General features: G+C 42.1%; 2 protein-coding genes and 1 non-coding gene across 7 annotated transcripts in view; 2 read left to right on the top strand and 1 right to left on the bottom strand.

The window, feature by feature from the left end:
- Window positions 1-7269, top strand: part of NOL11 (nucleolar protein 11) — a 64238-nt gene extending 56969 nt beyond the window's left edge. The window contains exons 17-18 of the mRNA XM_088468530.1: window positions 5518-5625; window positions 6992-7269. Of these exons, the coding sequence (XP_088324656.1) occupies window positions 5518-5625; window positions 6992-7108 (225 nt within the window). The 3' untranslated portion in view covers window positions 7109-7269. The remainder of the gene's footprint in view (window positions 1-5517; window positions 5626-6991) is intronic.
- Window positions 7270-14338: 7069 nt separating this feature from the next.
- Window positions 14339-14420, bottom strand: TRNAS-AGA (transfer RNA serine (anticodon AGA)). Its single transcript has one exon. It is a non-coding gene; the product is annotated as a tRNA-Ser (tRNA).
- Window positions 14421-16280: 1860 nt separating this feature from the next.
- BPTF (bromodomain PHD finger transcription factor) overlaps window positions 16281-20004 on the top strand; it is a 154667-nt gene continuing 150943 nt past the window's right edge. For all 5 annotated transcript variants that reach the window (XM_088468524.1, XM_088468526.1, XM_088468529.1 and 2 more), the window contains exon 1: window positions 16281-16978. In XM_088468524.1, the coding sequence (XP_088324650.1) occupies window positions 16510-16978 (469 nt within the window). In that variant the 5' untranslated portion in view covers window positions 16281-16509. The remainder of the gene's footprint in view (window positions 16979-20004) is intronic.

Here is a 20004-nt window from a genome sequence, read left to right as displayed (position 1 = left end):
GATTATTGTCATGAGCAAACTCTATAGCAGTCTCCATTTCAGCAGGACTAATCTTTATTTCCCCCTGTACCTAGGATTAAGTAGATTAGCCAGCAAGTGGGCATCTGTGAGTGCAATTTTAGCTCTTGCCTTAGCCATCTTTACTATATTGCTGTGGTGTCCAATCTCTTCAAGATCATCTGACTGCTTCTTCCACACTTGTACGACCTCACTGACTGTGCAGTTGCGTTTTTGTGCATAATCCAGGGCTACAATTACATCATTTGATTTAAATCGTGCAGCCCAGATGATTTCAATGATAATTTAATAATTTGATTCAAATCGTGCAACCCTGTGGAGTAGGGTTGGTTTTTTTTTCCTGTGCAGCCTGGCTTTTATTCTTTATTTTGAACAGAGCTTATGTTTGAGCACTGTGTACTGCCAGCTACGGTTCCCACAGTATTGCTGGAGTAGGATGAACAGAGCCTGGTAGCAAGTACTCCTGAAGGGGTCACAGTGTGTGCTAGGCTCCTGATATTGCGCTGTGGAGCAATTGATGTTGCCATTCGTGGCTTGAGTTAAGTGTAGTCAGTCTACCACCAGTGGGTAGAGCTTTGCTACTTGCGGTTGCTCTGGTCCCAGTCTGTATTGCAGTACTCCAGCTGTAGGTATTTGGGGCTGCTACAGCTGAAACCCCACATTATGTGCGTCAGTGGTAGGGAAGCTTTGCTATGGAGAGCTTCATTTTCGCTCTGAGCAGAAGGGGGAAGGTTCTTCCTCTCTAAATAGGCATTTCCACTGCCAGCTTTCCTCAACCTTGTCTTCCAGTCTCCGCTTCCAAACTTTAACTTCCCAAGGCATTGGTCCTTTGTTTGTAGGGTGGGCGCGAACACTTCCTTCTAGTGGTCATTCCTTCGCTCTGAGTTGGGCTACTACCACTATAGTCATTCCTCGGCTGGGAGATGTCCCGATCCAAAACCAGGGGTCAAGCAGTTTCCATGATTTTCCTGGGTCCCATCCAGGTTTGTCCATGGTAGGGGCATATCTTCTCCTGCTCCTTGATGTGTGGTTTCATTCTGTTCGGATCAGAGGGTTTTGGTGCAGACAGGAAATTCTGGGTGTGCCAGGTCTTTGACCAAGTCATGCTTTTTTTTTTTTTTCATTTTGTGCGGCCCACTTCCCAAGAGAAACAATCAGAAGGACCGCGCTGAAAGTGAGGTTTGGGTTTCTACTTAAATCTCTTCCTGGTACATAAACCAGATATATTTTCTTCCGGCCAATCCTAAACTTGAAGTTGTTCAACATAAATTTATTTATGGAGCAGTTGAAGACACAGTCCATATGGTCTGTCATAGGCACCGTATAACGAGGAGAGTTTCTTGTATCTCTGGATATCAGACTAATATCTGAATGTGCCAATCTGAAAGGCACATCGCGCATTTCTCCAATTTGCTGTAGGGTACATCCAGTTCCGTGAACCACATATATGCACCAAAATCATGGCTACCATGGTTGTCTTTGAGAGAAAAGGGCTTCACAGTTGTTCTCTATGTGGATGACCTCCTAATCAAGGCCATACTGTTTACTGCTCTGGTAACACTCGAGTGTAGTGATTTTAACTCTAGAGGAACACTGATTCGTAATACATTACCCAAATTCCTGTTTGATTCAGCCCAGAGGATGATTTTCTCAACACCAAGAGTCAAGTGTTTCTTCCAGAGTCCAAAATTCTGTTACTACAGTATCAGGTGTGGTCTCTGGACCATAGATAAATGTCCATTCTCCGGTGCATGCTTTATTCCAATTGGGGATACTGGATCGGTGGCCATGTCCTATATTTACCTAGATAAGCAAATCTTTTGATCATCCGCTCAGGCCCACCTATCGCTGATGTGGCTTCACTCATCCAACCTGTTCAAAGGTTGTTCCTTTTGTCTAGGAGTGAATGATTCTGACTGACACCTACATCAGGGTTGGAGTGCAGTTATGATGGGTCTCCATTTGCAGTCCTATGGTCCAGGGAGGTATTCTCTCTCCCCATCTATGTTCTGGAGTTGTGGACTGTCTTATATGCTCTGACCCAAGCTCAGTGTCCTGATGGGCAGACCGCCTTGGTTAGTCTGACAGTGCTACAGCTGTGACTTACATCCATCAACATGCAGAATGCGAAGCTATGATTAAGACCACTCAAATCATGTTGTGTACAGAGAAATTTGTCCTGATGCTCTCAGCGGTCTTTATCCCGAGGGTGGACATTTGGGATGCCAAGTTTCTCATTTGGTGCACCGTTCATCCAGGGGAGTGCACATTGCTGTGGACATGGTATCAGAACACTGGGGCATACTGGATATGGACCTTGCATGTCGGATGCACAGAAAGTTACCTTGGTACGGAGCAGGAACCAAGGATCGTCAGGATGTCTTTGTGAACATGACGGACAAATGGTGGTTTCACCTGGCATACTTGTGTTCCCTAATCTTCTGCGAGTGCTCAAGCAGATTGAGGGAGTAGGTCCACGTGATTCTCTTTGCACCAGATTGGTCTAAGAAGCTGTATGTGGGTCTTCATGCCATGTTAAAACCACCGTGGCATCTTCCTCAAAGAAAACCTCTAAGCCAAGGCATGGTTTTTTCACCCTGTTTTTTTAAATTCTTGGCTTTAATGGCATAGCATTTGAAGCCAGGTTAATGAAATGTCTCTTTAGATTGGTCACCCAGACCATGCTTAGGGCCTATAAGCCAGCTATTGCAAAAGTTTACCAATCTAATCTACTGCAGCCACATTTCATCTTTCCTTGGTCAAACAGCTGTAATTGGCAGCAAACTGGTTTACACATTTCCAAAATTTTACAGCTATTGCACTTGTTGCTAAAGATGCCGCTTTTGAGCATAAAGTCTTGCCCACTGCTTCGCATACGCATTCCAACACATCTTAGGCTTGCTTTGGGAAGTCCCACAGTACAGTGCATCCAAAAAGTATTCACAATGCTTCACTTTTTCCACATTTTGTTATGTTACAGCCTTATTCCAAAATGGAATAAATTAATTTTTGTCCTCAAAATTCTACACACAATACCCCATAATGACAATGTGTAAAAAGTTTTTTGCGATTTTTGCAAATTTAATTTAAAAAAACTAAAATCACACGTACCAAAGTATTCACAACCTTTGCTCAATACTTTGTTGATTCACCTTGGGCAGCAATTATAGCCTCAAGTCTTTTTGAAGATGATGCCACAAGCTTGGCACACCTATCTTTGGGCAGTTTTGCTCATTCCTCTTTGCAGCACCTCTCAAGCTCCCTCAGGTTGGATGGGAAGCATCGGTGCACAGCCATTTTCAGATCTCTTCAGAGATATTCAAGTCTGGGCTCTGGCTGGGCCACTCAAGGACATTCACAGAGTTGTCCTGAAGCCACTCCTTTGATATCTTGGCTGTGTGCTTAGGGTCGTTGTCCTGCTGAAAGGTGAACTGTCGCCACAGTCTCTGAGGTCTGTAGCTCTTTGGAGCAGGTTTTCATCCCGAATGTATCAGTACATTGCTGCATTCATCTTTCCCTCTATCCTGACTAGTCTCCCAGTTCCTGCCGCTGAAAAACATCCCCACAGCATGATGCTGCCACCACCATGCTTCACTGTAGGGATGGTATTGTCCTGGTGATGAGCAGTGCATGGTTTGCTCCAATTATAATGCCTGGCATTCACGCCAAAGAGTTCAATCTTTGTCTCATCAGACCAGAGAGTCCTTTAGGTGGATTTTGGCAAACTCCAGGTGGGCTGCAATTTGTTTTTTACTAAGCAGTGGCTTCCGTCTGGGAACTCTTAATATACAGGCCTGAGTGGTGGATTGCTGCAGAGATGGTTGTCCTTCTGGAAGGTTCTCCTCTCTCCACAGAGGAATGCTGTAGCTCTGACAGAGTGACCATCGGGTTCATGGTCACCTCCATGACTAGGGCTCTTCTCCCCCTGATCGCTCAGTTTAGACGGCCGGCCAACTCTAGGAAGAGTCCTGGTGGTTCCGAACTTCCTCCATTGACTGATGATGGAGGCCACTGTACTCATTGGGACCTTCAAAGCAGCAGATATTTTTCTGTACCCTTCCCCAGATTTGTGCCTCGAGACAATCCTGTCTCGGAGGTCTGCAGACAATTCCTTGGACTTCATGATTGGTTTGTGCTCTGACATGCACTGTCAAGTGTGTGGGACCTTATATAGACAGGTGTATGCCTTTCAAAATCATGTCCAATCAACTGAATTTACCACAGGTGGACTCCAATTAAGCTGTGGAAACATGATGCACCTGAGCTCGATTTTTTTTTTTTTTTAATTAAATTTTGCAAAAATCTCAAAACCTTTTACACATTGTCATTATGGGGTAAGGGGGTAGATGTATGATAGCGGCACTAAACGGCAGCTACAGCGGGCCGAACGGTCAGGCAATATGACCGTTTGTACATGGCCCAGGCTATCGACGCTGCTATTTTGTAAATAGCAGCGCCGATAATGACAGGGGCGCACATTGCCCCTGTCATTTACCGCCCAGACCCCCGATCATACATCGGGGAGAAGCGGTATCAGCGCACATAACGTGTGCTGATACCGCTTCTGGGCTTTATACATCTCCCCCATTGTGTGTAGAATTTTGAAAACAAAAATGAATTTGTTCCATTTTGGAATAAGGCTGTAACATAACAAAATGTGGAAAAAGTGAAGCGTTGGGAATACTTTTCGTAGTGTCCTCCAGAGTGGATGTAAGAATAGAGGATTTTTTTGCTTAACATAAAATCCATTTCTTGTAATACTTCTGGGGGACCTTGTGTCCTCTGTCCTGCTTTGTTAGTTAGTGAACTGAGCTTCTGTGAAGTTGTGAGGTTACAAAGGTTGAGTCGTATATAAAGGCACTATTTAACTGCCTGTTCCAAGTGCCTCAGTACCAGAGTAGTAGTGTCCCAAGATGGATTACTAGAAATGGATTTTACACTTCACACTCGCTGGCCTGTTCAAATAACACTTGAACTTAGAGTGACTTTAATTCGAACCAGTCTCGAACATTTCTTGTTCAATACGTTGTTAAAAACATTTTCCATTATTTTAGTTTCCACCCTCTTTTTATGATGGCATTCTACCTAATGTGCTCTACTAAGTAATAAACTGGTGGAGGCAGGATCAGTAGGCATTCTAGTATAAGTATATAGTAGAAGAGTTTGCCCACACAAGCGGATCGGCTACTTTACAGATTGCAATTTATAAAAACTGGGAAAAAAAATTGATAGTTTATATAAGTAGCTCAGAGGAGATGGCTAGAAAGTGGTGGTGACATAATTTTCTCTCAATCTCGTATAACATTTGTTTCCATATTTACAGTAGTCAGTTGGCATAGAGATCAATGTATCTCTATGCCATGCTAATTTTCTAATGGAGCAATCTTGTATATGAACTGTTTTTTTTTTGTTTTTGTTTTTTTAGAGAAAATGAAGCCTCAATTCACAGATCCCAGTTTTTGTTTTATTTTACATAAAATGTATGTTTTCTGACTTCAGGTGCTAGATTGGATGAGTCTCTTGCTGGATGCCAACTTCACTGTGTTAGTTATGCTGCCAAAAGCGAAACCACTGCTACGTACCCTTCAAAAATTTGTTAGAGCACAGGTATGTATTGTGAAGATGACACAGAACCCCTGTGTAGTCCTGGTGTAGCATCACAAGATGTGCGGGCAGTCACACAAACCTCAAGATTATAGTTAGTGTGACTAGATTCTACTATTTTAGGACCAAAAATATATTTAAATGCCAGCTCTATAGGTCATTAAATAAACTGCAAAAAATATAATTGCATGCGTTTGCAAGTTTGATAAAACACTGACATTGTTTTTACCTAATTTATTAATCACATTAGGAATAGAACATATACTATCCACACTATACCTGTAACTCCTACATATAAAATAATGAATATATGAAACAATTTCTATCTTAGTAGACAAGATAGACTAATAGTATAACATACCACTGAATTACACCAAGTATAAATTGAATACAGTACATCACAATATGGAACGGACTGTCCCACATTAACTGCACACGAAAGTCCAGAGCAGCTACTTGGAGCTGTTTAACTGTTACAGCAGCCACATTTGTAATCCTTAAGAGAGAGCTGCGGTGGATCTAGGTCACAGGTTCTCAAACTCTGTCCTCAGGACCCCAAACAGTGCATGTTTTCCAGGTGTCGTCACAGAATCACAAGTGAAATGATTATCTCCACCCGTGGATCTTTTAAAATGTGTCAGTGAGTAATGAATACACCTGTGCACCTGCTGGGTGACCTGGGAAATATGACCTGTGTGGGTGGGGTCCTGAGGACCGAGTTTGTGAACCACTGATATAGGTGAATGAATCTATACCACTACTCATCTGAAGATCTTCGATGTTAACTTGCATTATATTTTGTGTCTGTATTTTATTTTTCAAGTATCTTAAGGCCTGGTGCAGAGTTGAACGCTAATTGGCAGTAATTGCTCCCAGATTGCATGCGTAGAACCTGGTGCATATGCATCTCTGTAGTCGGTTCACACCTATCTGCAAGCTTCATTTTGTAGCAACCACTTGCCACAGCCCAATTTCTGGTGCAATAAATGCATGTGAAAACAGGCATAATCGCGAATATGCGCAACTCTACATAGCCTGCAATGTCATAGACGCGACCTTTCTAAACGTATTCTGCGTGCAACACTCAGTTGTGTCCTTTCAGCCACGAGTGGAGATGCTTTGACTCAGGATTGTCTGTTCTTGCGGATGCTAAATCCAGTCTCCAATCACACATGAATGATTGTTAATCTGCTGTTTAGCGTTTTCTGAGCATGACCACTTCTGTGACACTACTTTCAACATGGTAAATGATGTATATTAGGTTTATATCATTTAAAATACACAAGGTAGTACTCTTGTTAATGTAGCCTTGCCTAGGCTGTACTGTTGTCACAGGGTCCTGCTCACTGTTGTTGTTTTTTTTCCCCAGATGAAGTTTTACTCTGAGCTCAACAAGATTGAAGGAAGCTTATCAGAATTACAGAGATTACAAAAACCATCAAAGAGCATTGGCAGATACTCCATTGAAGTTCTGGAACTATATTAATTTAATGGACATTGCTGTATTTTGTATTTTCTCAACCGCTCTATTTGTTGGCATACGAGAACATTCGCACTGCTCCTCAGCCTCCTGTTATCCTATCAGAATAGAGAAATGTACAATGTATCAACAAATCTTTGTAATTGTTAAAAAATCTAATTTCTTAATTTATTTGCCATGCTGTGTGTTTTTTTGGGGGGAGAAAAGATAGTTGTCTCATGAGGAAAAAAATTGCTGATACAAAGGTTTTGATGAAAAACCAGGGAGAAAGCCAGTAAAGTATCATATCTAGTAAAGTGAGTGGTCCTTATAAACTGCAATTTATAGTTATCTGATCGCTAATCTGGACACATTGTGGTCCATTGTCTCATAATACATATCATGTAAAAACTGTGGGTCATAATGTTTCTGCTGCCTTTAGTTAAAGCTGCTGTTTTGCAGAAGACATGCCTGCTCTGTCCAGTCACTGTCCAAACTACTAGCGTCTTTATCTGAGCACGACCAAAGATCATTACCCTGTATAGTCTCTACAGTATGAAGTGGGACTGACTGTCCTGTTTTATAATTAATAATATACAATAGAGAAAATACTTTAGAATTCTTATGCAGGTTGCGTGGGCTGTTACAGAGGGTCTTGGCGAAAGCGGGGTGAGTAACGGTCAGGATATTCTGTTAATTGAGACTTTGGATTTCTGAGACATTTAATCTTCCATTGGAGTTTGTGGGATCTTAACAGCTTTTCAAACAAAAGTCATAAATTTAAAGGGGAAAAAATAGATAATTGAATAAGTTCTCAATTTTGTATCTATGGGCTTTAAGTACAGTAGGTGGTCTGTGGGGGTTGAACTAAAACTAATTAATCATACACTTAACCAACACTTCACAATGGGTTATCGAGTGCCTACCTATTGTCAATCTGCATAAAGCATGTGAGTGAAGTAAAAGAAACCATGCTGGGAGATGTCACTGGGGGAGTATTAGTCATGTAAGTTTGTGACCATTTGAAGAGGGACTGCATGAGACACACTTGGAATAAATTGTAACTGAAATTGGTCTGGAAAGTCTTGGTTACTGTTATGGAGCATACACACGGTCAGATTTGTCAGATCTGTCAGATGAACGATTTGACCAAAGATTTGAACGATTTTTGACTGCATTAAAATGCATGGAATCGTCCAAGTCTGACTGCAAACACATCAGATGTCAGATATCGTTATCTGACCATTGGGAACGCGCATCGTTCAAATCGTTCATCTGACAGATATGTCAGATTTTCCTTCAGATGTGAATGATTTTTTCAAATCGTTATCGTTCATATCTGAAGAAAAATCTGACCGTGTGTATGCTCCATAAGTCTTGAAGCTTTATCCATAAGTTGTGCTTGACCATAATTGATGTAATATTTAATAATGAGAGTACAGCACACTTGAGGAATAGCTGGCAATATTCAGCACTGATTCTTTGGGTTGTTCAATAGCTGGGAAAGAAGGGTAGAGAGAAAAACAACATGTTAAAGTGTTTGGTCCAGGAGACAACAGATTGGCATTACAGGGACTTATCCTGGTTTATAGAGCTGCCCTCTTGAGGGGGGATAATGAGAGCTCCCACCGTATTCCTTCTCTTTACTTTTCTAGTGCTGTTCTTTAGATGTATGGTGTTTTATTCTATTTACCGGGGAAGAAACCGTTTGTTAGCCAACCTCTTTGTTAAGAAGATTAGTGTTACCTATACTACTCTCAATGTATATGTATATAATATAATAATGTAATATATATATCTATATGTGTGTGTATATAATGCATATGCTACTTGCCACATGTACATTCTAAGAGCAGTAACTATAGGAGCTGATAGCTAAGCTATAATTTTAGGGAACATTTTTAAGGTTATATGAAGTCATATGCAACACATTCATAAAGCATAGAATGTATCCTGGTGAACACATGTACCTGAATTACATTTACTTTAAAAGGTCTGATTTTTGTGGAATAAACACACTCCTGTAGGAGTGTGTATATATATATATATGTATGTATGTGTATATATATATATGTGTGTGTGTGTGTATATATATATATATATATATATATTTATTTATTTATTTTTTCATTTCTGTACAACTTCTGATTTGCCTGGTAATATCAACTCCTACAGCAGCATATGTAACTGATCTTGGGACGGACCAATTTCTCACAGATGGCTATAGACAAACATGGATATTCCTGAATTGTATATTGGACAGTTGACAAAAGCCTGTAACAAATTTCTAATACATACAAACTATAAAACTCTAAGGGGCTTATACATAAACCGTAGCTGCTTAAATCACGTAGCAACAGTAGTTTCTGCATAATTTAAGTACCCCTGCAAATTACTAAAGGTTGAACACGGGAGACTGTTATCTTATTCATTCAGCTACTGTAAATAATGCAGAATATTGCAGTCCCAATTATTCACAAATGGAGCCTGCAGTCTGGAGCAGATGGTGCTAGTTACTTTTTGCCTATGAAGGAATTGACAGAGTGGTATCTTCTTATACCTCCGAGGCAATCCCTATGCACCGGCCTGACTGGCTATTGCAAAAAGATACTGGCACATGCACTTTAGTGGCAACCTCTTTGCTAGGACAGCCTCTTATGGGAGTCGCTGTGCTAGCTGGGATTCTCCTTATAAAGAAAAATCATTCCTCATTTCCACGATATGTGGCAATAAGTAATGATACTTTTCGCAGTCCTCACTGCCACCAATTATAAATAGGCCCCAAATGTATGTCCTAACTATGATGGCCTTTACCATTCTGCAGGTGTACTGTTTACTAGAGTTTGTAACAGGAAAAAGGGACAGAGAAAGAACTACATATGGAGCATGAATAGACATTTTACTTTTAATCATAAATAAAGTTTAATTTTCAATGAGAGGTTGTCCAAAGTGTAAGACTAGAGACAAGTATGTTATCCAACCAGCAAAATGGCTGCATTCATATAGAGGTAAACCTATAATTCAGAAATAAGACCAATACAACCATGGCCAAAAGTTTTGAGAATGACACAAGTATTGGTTATCACAAAGTTTGCAGCTTCAGTGTTTTTAGACCTTTTTGTCAGATGTTACTATGGTATACTGAAGTAAAAGTACAAGCATTTCATAAGTGTCAGGCTTTTAATGACAATTACATTAAGTTTATGCAGAGAGTCAATATTTGCAGTGTTGACCCTTTTTCAAGACCTCTGCAATTCGCCCTGGCATGCTGTCAATCAACTTCTGGGCCACATACTGACTGATGGCTGCCCATTCTTACCTAATCAATGCTTGGAGTTTGCCAGAATTTGTGGGTTTTTTGTTTGTCACAACCACCTCTTGAGGATTGGCCATGGCTGTACATTGTTTACACAATATAATTACGCTGGTCTGGATAAGCCAAGTGAGTGGGTTAAGAATAACGTAAATACACTCATACAGTGTTGTCTAATATACCCAGAAACTTGGAATTCAATATCTGATCACAAAGAATGGTGTAACTGCCACGATGGGAACCCATATAATGACCACAATGGGCACGATTCTATTCAACGCGATGTAAATAGTGCCGGGAGATAGCTTCCGGAGCTATTCAATTCATCGCGATGTTAGGTCGGGGAAGTCTCAGTCTCGCGGCTTAAACAGGGTTTTTAGGCGCGATAATGGGCATTCCCCGACCTAACTTCCCGGCGCGAGGCTATTTTCCAGGTGCGAAGGGCAGAAAACAGCCTCGTGCCGGGACTTTTGTCGGATTTCTTCTCTCATCCCCGGAGGGATGAGAGAAGAAATCATTAGTCGGACTTGGCAGCGCGGTGTATTGAATAGCTCCGGGAGCTCACTCCTGGAGCTATTTACAGCGCATTGAATAGAATCGAGCCCAGAGATAGAAACAAAATTATGCCAGTGGTGATGGCTGCTGTTAGCATTTCTCACATCTGTTCTGCACATGTACCATCACCTTGTTGGTAAAATATATAAACCATTGTGTATTAACACATTTCAAATTTGCAAAATTAATAATACAGGTTATCTGCCAGTAGGGATTATTAGACCAGTATTGTCACTTTTTCTCCTGCCTCGAACCTGGGCAGAGGATGGTAGATGAGAGGGCAGGGAGGCCAGTACTGGCGTGTGTGACTAGAGAAGTAGAAACGTTTTTGGTTTCCAAGGTGTTATGTTATAGAAAATCCTGATGTCACAAGGGCAGCTCAGGTCATCTGTAACGTGACCCTGGATGAGAGCGTTTATAGTAGAAGGATAACTTGATAGTTCCAGATCTGGTTAATGCGATCGCTTCTCTTCTAACATCGCAGGAACGGGCTCTTTTTGGAATCCCTGTCTTTTTTTTTTTTTTTTAATTAAACATTCCCCCGAATACTAATATCTTATTGCCAGAAATAGCGATGGTAAGAAATTACAATTCTCGGGTTTAAACCCGATAATGGATACATATGCCCCTTTACCTCTGTACCCCCATCTATCTTTCTCCCTCTTGCCTAGTCTCTCGATCACCTCTCTCCTGACCCACTTCTCTCTTCCCTGCTGTGCTTTATGATTTTGGGAGAGATATATCAAAGGTTAAATGCTTTAAATTAAATAATCACTAATGGATCCCCATATGTATTAACAGGGTCTGCAGCAGATATAGAATATATCTGCTGCAGTCCCCATAGGTTACTTTGGGCTGTGATATGGCCGTGAGGAATTTTCTGGAGGTTGTGCGTAATAGCGAATGCCATCATTAGGTGTCTGTGGCTATATTAGTCTATGGTCTACTTCATGCAATTTTCTCCAGAGAGGTATTGGAAGTAGGCAATGATGTCTGTTAATGATCGCATTATAAATGCGATCTTTAAAACATTTTGGGCGGGATGCATGACTCATCACATTTTGAACACTATACAACCCGCCACTCATTGCAAGCATAACAGCATTTATGGCTCTCAAGACCCACTACTTCATCAAAGCCTTCCAGCTCTCATCCAAACCTGTTGCTCCATGCTTCTTCCTCACTGTCTATCTCATCTGTGTTGCCCCTCCCCTTTAGAATGTAAGCTCTCACGAGCAAGGCCCTCTTCCCTCATGTGCTTCTCCTCTTACTCATACAATCGTCTACTCCAAACTCCCCACAAGGGCACCTAACACTAGGTTGCTGACGGTCTAAATGCCGACCGCCGACTTCCCGTCTGTCTAATACCAGCAAGGTACTAATGACAGGCGTCGAAATCCCAACGCCTGTCATTAGACCAATGCCTGGCATACCGTACGAAGGTGAGCCGTGCAAGGACAGCCGTAGGGGGAGGGGGGGGTTAGGTTTTAGGGCTCCCAGGGGGACTTAGGGTTAGGCTAGGGGAAAGGGGGGGGTTAGGCACCCCCCCCCCCCCCCCCGGAGACTTAAGTTTAGGCTGTGGGGAAGGGGGGGTTAGGGTAGGGAGTAGGGTCTCTTGGAATTGAGAATAGAAGTCTATTGGCTTTTATTGGGAAACGCCACCTAAAGATAGTGTTGCCCACCGCATCCAAGCCCCAGAATGTATCGCATTCCGGAGTTTGGTGCATATGGGGTAGGCGGCCAAACATCCAAATACATTATCAGCATTGATGCATCCCGCCCTTTGTGTTTGGTCTAATATATCGGCCCATGCGTGATGTGATATTGATGTATTGGATTTGCGCGGGAAGGAGGTGGTTCTTGATGGAGCCACTGGTTGACGTGACGTTTTGTAGGGGGTGCGCAGTTGTTGAGGTTTCTGGATGGCGGGGGCTGCTGGTTCACTGGGGAGGTTGACAGGAGAGGGTTTGGGTGTCTGGCCAGCTAGGGAGAGCAGGTAAGGGGAGAGAGCGGATAGGGCCTCCCTTCAGATCTCTACCGAGTCTGTGCTAGACACATCCTTAGCTCATTATGGGGGAGATGTATCTAACCTTGGAGAGAGAGAAAGTACCAAACAATCAGCATCTACTTTTTCATGGGCTGTGATTAAAAAATAAAATAAATGAAAGAGGAGCTGATTGGTTGATACTTTATCTCTCCAAGGTTTGATACATCTCCCCCTATATAATATATGCCCTTTGCCCAATGTGCCAGCATTGCACCAATAAAATAGGATTCAGGTGTGTGTGAAAGCTGAGTATAGATAAATCTAAATATAAAAAAAAGACAGGTCACACTAAAAGCTGGATCCAACATAAGCACACAGAAAAAATGGATCCATACTAAATATACAACAGAAAAACGAATCTGATCCATAATAAATACATTGGAAAGGCTTGATCCATACTTAATACACAGAAAAAGATGGATACACAGAAAAACATATCCATACTAAATACACAATTTTTCAGTTTTCCATAGGATGCCCAGCATTATACAAATATAATAGGATGCCCATTTACCCTGTGTGGCAGCATTGTACTGATATAACCGGAACCATTTTTATCCTGTTGTGCCAGCATTACAATAATATAATGGGACACACCTTTACCATATTTGGCAGCATAACACTGATATATCAGAACACCCCTTATTTGTTCTGGTAATGAATTAACAGGATGTCCCAATGTCCCATTACCCTATGTGTCAGCATTACACTGATCTAATGAGATGCACCTGTATCTGTTGTGCCACCATCGCATTGATCTATAGTAGGAGGCTCCTGTGCCAGCATTACACCGACTGATCTGGCTCCTGTGCCAGCATCACACTGATATAGTAGGAGGCTCCTGTGCTACCATCACGCTGATCTCTAGTAGGAGACTCCTTTACCGTGCCTGCATCACTGATGATGTGTCATCAGAATCACACTGATCTATAGTAGGAGGCTCCTGTCCTGTGCCACCATCAGACTGATATATAGTAGGAGGCTCTTGTCTGCTGTGCCAGCATCAGGTCAACCCTTTACCTGGTGTGCCAATACTTCACAGATAGACTAGGACTCCCGATCACATGTAACTGAACAGAAAAGTACATTACGTGTACTCAGTCATGCAGTTTCTCATGTTGATCGTTGCATGCACCCAAGGTGATAATCAGCAGGGAGAGAGAAATGGTGATGCATATGTCTACATGTAAAATAACCTATATAGATGAGTTTCAGTTTGCAGTCTTTTTAACAAATAACGAGTTATATTCTGAAAATGTTTTTTTTTGTTTTGTACGCTGTGATGACGTCACGATCATTTATGTCATGTGTCTATAAAAACTTATTTACAGTAAAAGTAACTCGTAGTCGGCAGGATTCGAACCTGCGCGGGGAGACCCCAATGGATTTCTAGTCCATCGCCTTAACCACTCGGCCACGACTACAGTGCTTAAAATAGAGCGGTGGCAGCATAGAGCTTCGTTTTTTACTTCTCTTTTACGTGAAAGAAGGGGCAGCATACAGCCTTCATTGCATACAGCCTTCATTTTTTTTTTTTTACCAAGTTTAATGAGTTATATTATACTGTTGTTACATGATAACTCGATACTGTCTGTGTACAATATTTAATAATATATGTATTATACATGATACTGTCTAGGAATGCTTTATATCTGTATTAAGTCTACTTACTTAGGATATATACACTACATGGCATCATAGATCATCTGAGATTGCCTGAGCCATTAGATATACTGTGGCTGTTGAACTGTTGTGGATATCAAAAATATAAAAAGATTTAAAAAGATATGATTATCCTTGTAATTATATTATTTCCTGGTAACATTATATATAATAAAGCTAAAATGCATTAAAATACATTGTGTACCTGATAAGGAGAAATGTATACTGGACAGAATGACACAGTATTTATATGATAATTAGGGGTGTATTTAGCAATTATCATTGATCACTGTGTATATGATAGGAGTAGTTGAATACATGAGAATTTAGTATAGCAAGTACAAAAATAGGATATTGGATTTTGTGGTACAGTATATCTAATAAAAAGAGAATGTTAAGATACAATTATTGGGAATTGTTATATAAGGAGAAATGGATGTATATATAATTCAAATAATAATAATGAAGGCTGTAAATAATATGTATTAGGGATACAGGAGAGTGTAGCACAGAATATAATAATTGGGAGGGTATATAAAATTATTGAGGATCACTGTGCTTGTGATAAGGGAAAAGGACATGGGAATGTAGCACAGTGTATGCAATAATAATTAGTGTGCAAACAATATAGTTTTGAAAAAGTATAATGTAGTACTGAATATGTAATACTGTATGGAGTGTATATAATAATTATTATGAATCAATATGTAAAATATAAGGAAAGTTGGATATTGAGAATCACTGTACTAACAATAAGGATGAAATGTAACAGTGCATGTAATAATAATTATGGGTGTAAATAATATTTATTAGGATATAGGACATTGTAGTACTGTATATGTAATAAACAGGGGGTGTATAGAATAGTTATTGAGAAATGCTGTGCTTATGATAAGTATAGAGAAATAAAGGGCAAGAGTATAAAATAATAATTAGGGGCATAAATAGTATTTATGATGGATACAGGACTGTGGAGTAAAGTATAATGAATTAAGAATTGGAGACTGTATAGAAGAATTACTGGGGATCACTGTGTATATGATGAGAAGATAGATACAGGGCATTATAGCACAGCACATATTAAAATAATTAGGGGATGTACATGACACTTATTGGGGATCATTGTGCATTTAAGACTTGAATCCAGGGCAATGTAGCACAGTATACTTAACGACAATTAGGGATACACGACAGGTCAGTACATGTAATAACTAGGGGTGCATATAATAACAGGAATTAGGGCAGTTCTGTGAACATGGTAAAAGGTTGATACAGGGCAATGTAGCACAGTATAGGCAACAATAATTACGGCTGTAAATTACATTGGGGATAGATGATAGTGCAGTACAGTAGATGTAATAACTAGGGTTGTATATAGAGGGAAATATAGGGGAGCTCTGTGTACATGGTAGGCTTCTGACAAAGGGCAAAGTAGCACACTGTAGTTTACAATAATTAGTGCAAGTAAAATTGAGAATATATGACAGTGCAGATGTAATAACTAGGGGTGTATATAATAGTATTAATAAGAAGTATTGGGGTGCTCTGGGCACAAGAGACTGGTACAGGGCAAAGTAGCCGAAACTCGGTGCAGTTCTCAAGTGGTGGCCTCCAGGGGGAGCCCGTCGCCTTCTCTTCCCCGGGACACGTGACGCAGGCCTGGCTCTTCCAGTCGAGGGAGAGGGAAAGATGGCGGCCGCGGTGGATCCTGAGCGAGGCACCGCCAATTCGGATTGAGTCCTTTCTCCTCGTTCCCCCGGGCACCATCCCTGCTCTTCGGGACCACCAGTCACCCCCCGTGCGCCCCCTGCGAGCCCAACACTGCGCTCTCCCCCCGCTCCAGGCCCCAGCATGAGGGGGCGGCGGGGCAGGCCGCCCAAGACCCCCGCGTTGCCGCCGGACGCCTCCCCGGGGCCCACAGCCGGCCTGCGCTCCAGGCAGCGGGGCAGCAGCCGGGGCCGCTGGGCGCCAGACAATGAAGGCCGCAGGCAAGGTTCACCCAGGGGAGGCCGACGCAAGAGGAGGGGCGGGCCGGGGGTGGTCGGAGGCGGCGGGCAGCGGGGGAGAGGCCGAGGATGCAGGCCCGGCACAGGCCGGAACCCCAGCAAGGTTGTGTACGACGACCATGAGAGCGAAGAGGAGAGCGGCCAGGACGAGGAGCCGGAGGAGCGCCGGGACAGCGAGGAGGAGCCGGAAGAGGAGCCGGAGGACATGGATGACGAGGACTACCAGCACGACATGGAGGAGGAGGACGAGGACGACGCCAGTTACTGCACCGAGAGCAGCTTCAGGAGCCACAGCACGTACAGCAGCACCCCGGGTGAGCAGGAGCGCCCCCTGCCGGACGGGGGCCCTGAGGGGGGGTGGGGGGTGAGAGAGACGGCCATTGTGCAAAATGGAGGCCTGGTTGATACCTCTAGCAGGGGCCCTGTCACCCCGAGGGAGGAATAGTGCCCCCTCAGGGGGTATCAACACTGCCCCGTGGTCTCTCCACCTGTGGCCAGTCAGCTACTTCATCCCTACTTCCCCCATACTTCCCAGGCCAACACCAGAGATTCAGCTGTTACTCTCTATTATTCTAAATGAATGATTGCAGAAATCACAATTAATCATGTATTGTTATTGTTTTCAGAAAGATATGTAACGTGTTTTATTTACCTATAACTTTTTTTTTTTTTTGGTTTGTTTTTCACTTGTCTTTCTGCCAGCAAATTTGGCCTTTAGGATTTTTTTTTTTACATAATATTACATGAAAATGTCTTGGAACAATAGTTCTTTTTTTGTAATTGACAGTTTCCATTTTTATATTTTGTTGATGTTTTACATAATTGGTAGAATATTTTGTGAGAGTTTGTCACAGGTCTCTTAATGGAGATTAGTAGATTGGATATTATAGCATGATATTTATATGTATACAGTTTTAATACTTTCTAAATACTAAAGCTGTATTAGGGTAGTTATTTAATATATATTTCCATTACTGCAACTCCTGCCCTCTAAGAAGAAGGTGGTTTTGGTAAGGCAGGGTGCTGTGCTGGTTATTGTATTGGTGCAATGGGTTTAGCCAGAGGTTCCCATACTCTGGCCTCAAGGTACCCTAACAGTCCAGGTTTTAAAGGCGGGTACCCACTGGGTGATTTTGACAGGCGATTGCACGATAACGACGTCGTTATTGTGCAGTCGGCCGCAAATACGGCATGTAAATGACAAAAAGACCAGCGATGCTCGTGCCCGCTGGTCGTTTTTGCCATTATTATCTCCCGTACATGCTGGTCAAGTTCAGCATGTATGGGGATGATGGATGTGCCTGGACTGAACAAGTGAACGTTCAGTCTAGGCACATCACTAGACATGCAAACGACGGCACAATTGCAATGTTGTAATCGTGCTCTCGTTTGTATGTCTATAAGTGGATATCCGTGCTTGAGCACAGGTGACTTATTACCTCAATGGGACTGATTCAATTTGACGTGAATTGAATAGCGCCGGGAACGAGCTCCCGGAGCAATTAAATTCAGTGCGCTGTTAAGACAGACTTTAAGGTGCATACACACTAGATGATATTTGACGCGATTTTGACGCATGGGAACAACAAATCGTGTAAAATATGTCCAAATCGTGAGTGTCCACTCAAGATGCGCGTCCCCGCAGGTCATACATCGCATCTTCAGATCTTGCCTACAGCAGACAAGGTCTGCCAATCTCGTTAACAAGATTCAGGTCGTTGGTCAGATCGTTTGTCAGATTAAACAGTTTATGCAAGATATCGTTTGTCTAGGAGTGCAGGGGAGTTCAAGGGAAATCGTTGACATCGCATCTTTTGCGAATTGTCTAGTGTGTAGACAACTTAAGATTTTCTTCTCGCATCCTTCCTGGGGTGCGAGCAGAAATCCGACAAGACTACAGGCGCAGTGCTGTTTTCTGTCCTTAGCGCTTCGGAAAGAACATCGTGCCGGGCAGTTTAGTCGGTGAATGCCGGTTCACTCGACTGAACACATTATTTAAGGCTCGAGAACCGGCATTCTCAGACAAAGCAACGCACTGAATTGAATAGCTGCTGGAGCTCCTTCCCGGGGGTATTCATTTTGCATTGAATTGAGTCAAGCCCAATTAATTTGATTTAACCATCTGCTCAACCATGGATTTCCTTAAAACCTGGACTGCTAGGGTGCCGAGAGGATTGAGTTGGGGAACCACTGGATTTACCACAGAGTTGTTATTTCAAGGATCCTTTTATGTCCTAGTAGTATGGTTATTTTGTTTGACGTGTGTGCAGGAAATGTACTTTCCCGTATTCCTGGGAAAATAGGGCTGAGTTTGTTATTGTTTTTCAACCATTTGGTGATATTTTTAGCATGAATTTTTGTTTTTAAACTGAACCAAGTTATTACATGACAAATATAATGGACTTTGAATTTTTTTTATATTTTGAACAATTATATTTAATTTTCCTCTGCAATCTAATTCAAAAGTCAGGGTTTCCCCACTCTAGTCCTTAGGAAATAGGGTTTGCATGATTTACAGATTTCCTAATTGACGAACAGGTGTATTCATTACTGGCTGACGCATTTTGAAAGATCCACAGATGGTCCTAATTATTTCACTTGGGATTCTCTGAAGAGACCTGTAAAACATGCACTGTAAAAGGATTAAATCCTTGTAAAGTCCTGGGTACTGCCGTTTGGGCGCCAAAAACTCAACATTTTGCGTATTTTTGCATGCTACCTAAGGAGGGTGCGAGCAGAAATCTGTGTGGCACACTCTACTTGTCGAAGCAACAATTGGATAGCTATGTTTGGCACCCATCACTAATGGGTGCCCAGACAACAATTGACTCTTCCCGTTAGCAGCATACAAAATAGAATGAGTATTTCACTCCCTCCCTATCAAAATCAGTATTCAGTTATATTTAACTTCACACTTAAGCTGGCTACACATTGGGCTATATATCGGCCGTTTAATCGAACGGCCAATATATATTGCGAGAGCGTCTGCGTGTGTCTGTACCCCTGATATGTTTGTGAACGACGTCATTCACAAACCTATTGCATCGGCTGTGCGACACAGCAGATGGCCAATATATATGCAAATATATCTGTGCATCTGCTGTTGCGTACGGTCGACCTGCCGATCGCCCGTATATATGCTGCAGGGACCCGGCGGTGAGTGACAGCTCAACTGGGCAGGCATATTTTAATGTCCATCCAGTTGTGATGTTAGGCCTGACGCATCGTGCGGACTATTGGTAAGTGTATATGCACTTACGAATTATTAGATATGTCAGCAGGTCGACCTAGTGTGTACCCAACATTAACTGTTGCACAGCAGAATGCATGAAGCAGAGAG

Source organism: Taudactylus pleione, unplaced genomic scaffold (assembly GCF_031769625.1).
Source record: "Taudactylus pleione unplaced genomic scaffold, aTauple2 ptg000012l, whole genome shotgun sequence".
Classification (NCBI taxonomy): domain Eukaryota; kingdom Metazoa; phylum Chordata; class Amphibia; order Anura; family Myobatrachidae; genus Taudactylus; species Taudactylus pleione.
This window is presented reverse-complemented; position numbering and strand designations above follow the sequence as displayed.